General features: G+C 41.0%; 1 protein-coding gene across 2 annotated transcripts; it reads right to left on the bottom strand.

Moving 5' to 3' along the window:
- Positions 1-1,135: 1,135 nt before the first annotated feature.
- UQCRH (ubiquinol-cytochrome c reductase hinge protein) lies at positions 1,136-8,948 on the bottom strand. 2 transcript variants are annotated; one of them, XM_069477881.1, is made up of 4 exons: positions 8,810-8,948; positions 5,556-5,582; positions 4,651-4,812; positions 1,136-1,352 (listed from the first exon to the last, which is right to left on the bottom strand). In XM_069477881.1, the coding sequence occupies exons 1-4, from the start codon at positions 8,861-8,863 to the stop codon at positions 1,320-1,322; spliced, it is 276 nt and encodes a 91-aa protein (XP_069333982.1). In that variant the 5' UTR covers positions 8,864-8,948; the 3' UTR covers positions 1,136-1,319. The 2 variants fall into 2 exon arrangements, with proteins under 2 accessions (XP_069333982.1, XP_069333983.1); XM_069477882.1 differs by lacking the exon at positions 5,556-5,582.
- Positions 8,949-8,991: the final 43 nt, after the last annotated feature.

The following is an 8,991-nucleotide window of genomic DNA, read 5'->3' as shown; positions in this document are numbered from 1 at the left end:
AAATATATATAGAAAAATTAGCAGGGCATGGTGGCGCATGCCTGTAGTCCCAGCTACTCGGGAGGCTGAGGTAGTAGGATTGCTTGAGCCCAGGAGTTGGAGGTTGCTGTGAGCTAGGCTGACGCCACGGCACTCACTCTAGCCCGGGCAACAGAGTGAGACTGTCTCAAAAAAAAAAAAAAAAAAAAAGCCCTCTTTGTGGACAGAGATAGGGAACATATGTATTCCCTACTTGTACACATACTGGCATGTATATGTTTACTAAATAGATCTGTATTTATATAGTTCATACCAATATCTAAACACCACAGGATTCATTCTGTTTTTTTCCTTTTCCATATTTATAACTCCATTCTCTGATTGCTAGCTTCTACTATCTATTCTACTATCTACAATATATTTACTTACTGGATCAATCCTCCCTATATGTAACCAATCTCTCATTGCCAGCACCACTCTCATCCTGTTTAGACTCCAGTACCCCTCCTTCCACAACCCCATACCCTCTTCACTCCCCTCTTTTTAAAAAATATATTTTTAAAAAAAGGAACCTTGTTGGACACTGAAACCAAAAAACTGTCAAAAGATCCTTTTGAGATGAGAAACTTTTGTATGGACCAGGTATTTAGTATTAAACAATTACCATTATTTTAAGTGTAATAATAGCATCATGGTATATAAAAAATAAAGTCCTAGACCAGGCACAGTGGCTTACATCTGTAATCCTAGCACTCTGGGAGCCCAAGGCAGGAAGTTTGCTTGAGGCCAGCAGTTTGAGACCAGCCTGACCAAAGGTGAGAAACCGTCTCTACAAAACAATAGAAAAATTAGCTGGGCATGGTAGTGCATGCCTGTAGTCCCAGCTACTCTGGAGGCTGAGGCAGGAGGATCATTTGAGCTCAGGAGTTTGAGGTTACAGTGAGCTATGATGACACCAGTACACTCCAGTCTGGGCAACAGAGCAAGACCCTGCCTCAAAAAATAAAAAATAAATAAAATTAAAGTCCTTATCATTAAGACATATGTACTTGCTAGGTGATGGCTACATGGGAGTTGATTATCATTCCATCTATTCTCATATGTGCTTGAAATTTTCAGATTAAAAAAAATTCCAAATTTTAAAAAAAGACAGGAAGCAGTTCCCAAAATTTTATTTAGATGGAATCACTGCTAATTACATAGAAGCTACTTGCCTAAGCCAAAATCCATGAAGTTCATATGAACTTTTACACAAATTAAAAACAAATGGCATATTCAAATCCATAAGGAAGTATCCAGATGCCCAGGTGATGAAGGCTGAGGTAAATGAGTCTGCACATTCATTTCAAGCTGTTGAAGAGTTTGTGAGCCACCTAGATAGGGAAAAGAAAAGGATGTCATCAACTGGCAGTTTTAATGTCATAGCTTACAAGGTCCTTCATGACCTGAAACAGTATTGCCTCTTTTCTGACCACTCCTCTTCTCACACCCACACCACACCTGAGCCCTAGTGAACTCTCTTCTATCTGGAACTCAACTTTGTTCATCTTTATTCTTCCTTTAGATCTAGTTTAAACAAGCCACTACCCCTACACAAATCTGTCTCTCCTCTGTCTTCCCGCAGAAACGTATACCTCCCATCACAGTGATGTTAATATTACATATTAATTCAACAGGTATTTACAGAACACCTACGATATGCCAGCTCATGTTGTAAGTGCTGAGTGAGTTATAGCTGTAAACATCTCTGTCACTTATGGAACTTACAGAGTAATAAGGGAAATATAAACACATACATAAGGTAACTTCTGATAGTAATAAATGCTATGAGGAAAATAAAATAGAGGGAGGATAAACCTTAGTGGCTTTAAATAGGAGGTTCAGTGAATGCCAGCTTGAGGAGGTTACACCAGAGGGACTTACCACAGTTTAGTAATTGTTCTGCTTCTGTCTGTTATGCTGGCTCATAAATTCAGTGAAGGAAGGGACCGTGTCTGTGTCACTCCCAGATTCTAACCGAGTGCTTGCTTTATAAATATATTTAAATACTTGTTGAATGACTACAAAGTGGGAGGAGGAAAATCACCAAGAGGGCATGTAATAAGGGAACAGATTATGATTTGCCTATTTTGGACATTTCATATAAATGGTATCATACGATATGTGTGACTTTGTGACTAGCTTCTTTCCCTTAGCATGTAGCATAATGTTTGCAAGGTTTATCCATGTTATGGCAAATTCAGCACTTCATTATTTAAAAAATTTTGGTAAAATACATGTAACTTAAAATCTGCCATTTTAATCATTTTTAACTGTACATTTCTCTGGCATTAAGTATATTCACATTGTTCAAACCATCAATCTCAGGAACTTTTTCATCTTCCTAAACTGAAACTCTGTACCCACAAAACAATAATTCTCCATTTCCCCTCTCCACATCTCCTGGCTACCACCATTCTACTCTCTGTCTCTGAATGTGACTACTCTAGGTACCCCATATGGGTAGAATGATATATTTGTTGTTTGTGAATGGATTATTTCATTTAGCATAATGTCCAAAAGGTTCATCAATGTTGCAGCATGTGTCAGTTTCCTTTACTTTTAAGGCTGAATAATACCCCATTGTATGTATATAGCACATTTTGTTTATCCATTCATCCACCAGCGGATACTTGGGTTGTTTCTACCTTATGGATATTGTAAATAATACTACTATTAACATAGATGTATAAATATCTGTTTGAGTCTCTACCCTCAATTCTTTTGGGCATATACCCAGAAATGGAATTGTTAGATCATATGGTAATTCTACGTTTCATTTTTTTTGGGGGGGGGACGGTGTCTCACTCTGTTATCCAGGCTAGAGTGCAGTGGCGTCGTCATAGCTCACGGCAACTCCTGGGTTTAAGCAATCCTCCTGCCTCAGCCTCCCAAGTAACTGGGACTGTGCCTAGCTAATTTTTCTATTTTTTGTAGAGATGGGGTCTTGCACTCCCGGGCTTAAATGATTCTCCCACCTCAGCCTCTCAAAGTGCTAGGATTATAGGCTTGAGTCCTCTGTGTTTACTTTGTTTGAGAAAAGTACTTGATTTTTGGCCAGGCAGTGGCTCACACCTGGAATCCTAGCACTTTGGGAGGCCGAGGTGGGAGAATCGCTTGAGCCCAGGAGTTTGACAGCAGCCTCAGCAACACACCAAGACCCCATCTCCACAACAAATAAAAAATTAGCTGGGCATGGTGGCATGCACCTGTAGTCCTAGCTCAGGAGACTGAGGCAGGAGGATCATTTGAGCTCAGGAATTTGAGGTTGCAATGAGCTATGATGACACCACTGTATGCTAGCCTAGACAACAGAGGAAGACCCTGTCTCAAAAACAAACAAAACAAACAAAAAAGTCTTAATTTTTCTTTATTGCTGATATACCATTTTATGGATATACCACATTTTATTTATCCATTTATCAGTTGACAGACATCTATGTTTCCACTTTTTGGCTATTATGAATAATGCTTCTATGAATATTTGTGTACAAGTTTTTGTGTGGACACGTTTTCATTTCTCTTGGGTATACACCTAGGAGTGGAACTGCTGGGTTATATGTTAACTCCATGTTTAATCCTCTGAGGAATTGCCAGGCTATTCTCCACAGTGGCCGTACCAACTTACATTCCTACCAGCAGTGTATGAGATTTCCAGTTTTTCTATATCCTGTCCAAGGTTTGTTATCTGTTTTTTTTATTATAGCCATCCTAGTGGGTATAAAATGGTATCTCATGGTATATTTGATTTGTATTTCCCTAATGGCTACCGATGTTGAACATCTTGTCATATTTTTATTGGCCACCGAGTTTTAATAGAAGCAACCATATCAAATTCTGCCTACATGTAATTTATATAATACCTTGCTGTGTTATATGAGTCAAGCACAAGTATACTTTAAAAAAAAAAACAACTTTCTATACCAACTACTGTGTGTAAGACACACTGGAGGATATAAATTATTTTAAAGAGTCTGTTACTTAAGAGTACAAAATCCAGGCCGGGCGCGGTGGCTCACGCCTGTAATCCTAGCACTCTGGGAGGCCGAGGCGGGTGGATCGCTCAAGGTCAGGAGTTCAAGACCAGCCTGAGCAAGAGTGAGACCCTGTCTCTACTAAAAAATAGAAAGAAATTATATGGACAACTAAAAATATATATAGAAAAAATTAGCCAGGCATGGTGGCGCATGCCTGTAGTCCCAGCTACTCGGGAGGCTGAGGCAGTAGGATCGCTTGAGCCCAGGAGTTTGAGGTTGCTGTGAGCTAGGCTGATGCCATGGCACTCACTCTAGCCCGGGCAACAAAGTGAGACTCTGTCTCAAAAAAAAAAAAAAAAAAAAGAGTACAAAATCCAGCTTCCCCACTCCTTAGCAATGCAAGTTGGGACGTTCATTTTTCTTCTCTGAGCCTTAGTTTCTATCTGTAAAATGGGGATGATGATACCTATCTCCAGTGGAAGTGATAAGGATTAGGTAAGATTTTTTATGTAAAATGCTAGGCACTGTACCTGACATACGTTGAGTCACAGTAAAGACTCATTGATGGGCCTGCCCCTAGCATGGAAAGGTTGTCAGCACCAAGTCTTCCCTGGCCACTGTAAGCTTTCCCCTTCCTGACTTCAGATTGACTTACGCAGTGGTCCCTTGCATGCAAGAAGTCAAAGAGCTCCTCTGTGCAATCCTCTTCTGTATGTGATCGGGAGGAGACACGCTCATCACAGAGCTCTAGCCGCTCCCGGGCCTTTACACATTTCTCTAGCTGCTCGCATTGTTCTCTCACTGTTGTTAGGGGATCCTGACGGAGAAACAGAAAAAGAACAAAATGGTGATTTTAGGGGAGACCCACCAAACACATGCTTTGATTAATACAACCAGCAAACCAAGGTGCTGCCTCTGAATTACCGTGCAGAAGGCCAGCTAGCAGAGCCACACTGCCACCAGACATGGCAGCATAGGGTCTCCCATTCAATTCTGATGCTAAGTAGTAGGGAAAAGTTTCACATTCCTGCCTTCCAAGGTTGCCAGTATGCACTGAAAGCCTCAGTCCTATCTGAAAAACAAGGTGGTAAAGGAAACCTGGCCAAACGAAGTAGACCTATAGGAGGCCTTACTTGTTAACACAGCATTTTGGGATACGGCATGTCTAAAATTTCAATTCCCCTTGTCTGAGAACCAGGCCTATGCACCCCAGCTGTCCAGCTAGAAAGGCAGTGCTAACACAGAGAAGGACCATCTAAGAAAGGTTCCTTTGGAGGAACCTGAAGAAAGGTTCCTTCTTTATCAAATGATAAATAGCAGATGACTGAGTGCCAGGCCCTCAAGATGCTGTCTGTTCCCTGACATCACAACTGAAGAAGCCCCAAACCAAGAACAGACACAGATTCCCAGACCATACCCCCAAATACTCCATTACATGGAAAGTATTAAAGCTTATTCCACCCCCATTCTCTCCAAGGTGTCCTTCAAATGCCTTCAGTTTCATGATGCTCAAACTTCTTGCTTTTACTGAGACAGTTCCAAACCTGAGACAGCTCTTACCACTAATTCCTCCTCTTCCTCTTCCTCCTACAAAATGAAAACAAAATTAACGTCAGCAGCAATTTTATGGCATGGTTATTCCCAATAATATTGATGATGTAATTATTGACGATAAACATTATATTAATCATGTTATTTTCTAGCTTTTATGACATTTTGACATCTTAGGGGCCTTGCTAATTCTGCCCTCCCAGGGCTACCTAAGTTTTAGAGAGCAAACAACTTGTCTGGTAGCATACCTCCCATATGCAGCCCAATCAATTCAAAACCCTTGTAGCCAACCACCTTCTTTATCTGAGTCTTACACACCAAGCTCATATTTCCCTTTGTCTAAATCACCACTGGGTCAAATACAGAACTAGGGACCGGCCTTATAGCCCAGAGCCCAATGAAATTATTCAAACCATACAATCCTAAATTTAATTAAGCTTGCCTACCCTGCCTCACCCATTTCTTCCCACAGAAGCCAAGACTCTGAGCCATGCTTTCTCTCCCACTCACTTCTTCTGCCTCCTGACCAGCCCTGACACTTCCCTATGTAGCCCTGCATAGTGTGGTATGCCCCCTTCTCTTGGGAACTATAAGTAGTAAACTCTTTTTTCAAAAGCAGTTGTCTCTATGTCTGTCACATTACCTACTGTACACCTGATTAAAACAAATCCCAGGTACATTTCAATTCAAGATGGAGATACCGTCCTACTTTCATTAGCAGGAACCTAAGTATGCTTAACACTGTACAGTTTGTAAAACAACTTCTTATGTGTTATGATTTGATCACATTAGTTCCTTAAGGAAGTAGTCCCAGTTTAGAGATAAGAAACAGTAATTAGACATTTTCTGATACAGATTCAAGCTGTTAGATGTTCATATGGGACCTACATAACGGAAGTATTTTGTTCTCGATTCTGGTAAGTCCTAGTAGTGCTAGAAATATTAATAGCTAAGTTTAGTTCTTACATCTTAAATCAAGTAAGCAGGAAAGCCATTTTTTCTAGATTCTGAACTTGAATTTGGAATATGAAAATGGACAAACTAAACTCTTCTCTAGCCAGAGCCTGACTGAAGATGGTTAGTCACTGTTTTTTGGCTTGCTGAACTCCCAGAACCCTGAGACTAACCATTAATATAAGTGCACCAAAGGTCTACACAAGTCCACCCACGAGCTTGGAAACACAGGCCCTACCTATTTACTTCTGATTCAAGTGGATAATCTCAAATTTAGTTTCCCTTCTTCCAACGGGAGCAGTGTAAAAAATTCCCCGTGCATCAGCATAGGCCTAAATCCGGGGCATAGCCTAGTCTGATCAGTGTCTTAATGCCTGTCAGAAATAAGGTGTTTGCCGGCCAGTACATGCAAGTGTCCACATTTCGGGGAAAGAAAAGAAAAGGTATATATAGAAATAAAAAGAACAAGTTCAATATCCCAATACAATCTGTTTCATTCTCTACCATGCCATTCAGGGAAGAGACCAAAGCTCATACAGGCTGGGAATGAGGGGTAGGGCAGGTTCAACTGTAACCCAGGCTTTATTCTCACAATTGGCAAAGGTTTCTTCTAAACATGAAGATTCTATTTAGATTCTAGTTTTTCATTAAACAATATTTCTTAATCTTTCTCTTTTTAAAAAAATTATACTGAAAAAGTTTTCCAAAAAAACTAAAATTACATTCTGCCCGAGTCAGAAACCAGAAATTAGTATACTAGAAGGAAGACCTTTACATCATTTCCCTATTAGCAATGCTACAACACTGATAATTTTGTGTCAAAAATATCATGGCACATTTTAGAAAAACAAATCCAAATATAAGTCTGAATATGGACTGCTTCATGTAAAAATTCTAGTCAATTGAGAAAAACCAACGTCATACTAAATAAAAATATTTAATCCTCTAGAATTGTGGGTTCTTCATAAAATACTCCCATTTTCTGTTCAGGATTTTTTTTTTTGAGACGGAGTCTCACTCTGTTGCCTGGGCTAGAGTATCATGGCGTCAGCCTAGCTCACAGCAACCTCAAACTCCTGGGCTCAAGCGAGACTCCTTTGGGACTACAGGCATGTGCCACCATGCCCGGCTAATTTCATCTATATATTTTTAGTTGTCCAGCTAATTTTCTTTCTATTTTTTAGTAGAGATGGGGTCTTGCTCTTGCTCAGGCTGGTTTCGAACTCCTGACCTCGAGCGACCTCCTCCCACCTCGGCCTCCCAGAGTGCTAGGACTACAGATGTGAGCCACCACGCCCGGCCAATACTCCCATTTTCTTAATTTTAAAATTTACTGCTTATTTACTTTCTTTTTCTCATCTACTGCTGTGGTGGGCCTGCCTGAATTTTGTGAGGCTGGCTCCACTTCCTTCTGAAAATAATAAGACTAAGAAAAATTAAGGGATAAGTGAGTTAACAACTATTCTGAATCCATAAGCCCAGAATGGCCACCTTGAAGTAACGAGAGAACAAAGGAACAGACAGGAAATGAAATTGGAAACAAAAAGCTAGTAGCTTTTCTAAAGCACTGTGGGTTACGGTTAGTCCTGGCCCTAGAACCACACTGCTTGGATTCAACCCAAGCGCCAATTTGTTAGCTGTGTCCTTAGACAAGATATTAACATCCATGCTTGTTTCCTCATCTGTAAAAAAGGCAATAATAATACCACTTAATACCTCATAGGAATATTGTGTACATTAAATGAATTAGTACATAGAAAGCACTTGGAATAGCAAGCAGTCAATAAATACTTATTATACAGGCACTCTTAGTCTGGGAAAGCGCTCCTTCTTTCATCACAGAATTATACTACACATTCCTACATTGTCCCCAAAGATAAACCTCCCTTCGCCCTCAAAGAAAAAGAAACCACTTTTTCACAGAACTCTTGTAAGGCCAGATCTCCTACCCTCCAAAGAAGATGTGGCAGGGATTTCTGACCTGAGCTAGGGTAAAGTTGGTCTGTTTGCTCCCCAAACCTGTCAAACTAGGGCCTCAGAACACCTGAATGTTTTGACACAAGTTTAGTCGATACGGAATTTTCGCTCTCGTTAAACCTTCACATTTATAGAATGGGGAAGCCGAAGCTCAGAGAAAGACTACTTGCCCAAAGTCACTCGACTAATTCTGGGGAAGGGTCGAGGGAACCAGCTCTCCTGACCCTGCAAATCCAAGAGGGGAAACCAGGGCAAGGAGGGCCCCAGGCATGTTTGGGCGGGCTGGGTCCTGGGCCTTAGAAAAGAGGGTCGAGTCGATCACCTTGCCTTACCTCCTCGGGATCTCCGGATCCGGTCAGCATCTTTTGTTCGTCCTCCAGACCCATGTCCAGCTACGGTTCTGGACTCAACACGAGCAGCAACAGCGGCACCTAATACACTTCAGGATCAAAAAGGACTCGTAAGGGTCACTCAGCGGATATCCGGCGATCCGGCCGGAAGTGCGGCATACTCA

The sequence above is a fragment of the Eulemur rufifrons genome, chromosome 8, assembly GCF_041146395.1.
Source record: "Eulemur rufifrons isolate Redbay chromosome 8, OSU_ERuf_1, whole genome shotgun sequence".
Classification (NCBI taxonomy): Eukaryota; Metazoa; Chordata; class Mammalia; order Primates; family Lemuridae; genus Eulemur; species Eulemur rufifrons.
The sequence above is the reverse complement of the archived record's forward strand: the minus strand, read 5'-3'. Positions and strand labels throughout refer to the sequence as shown.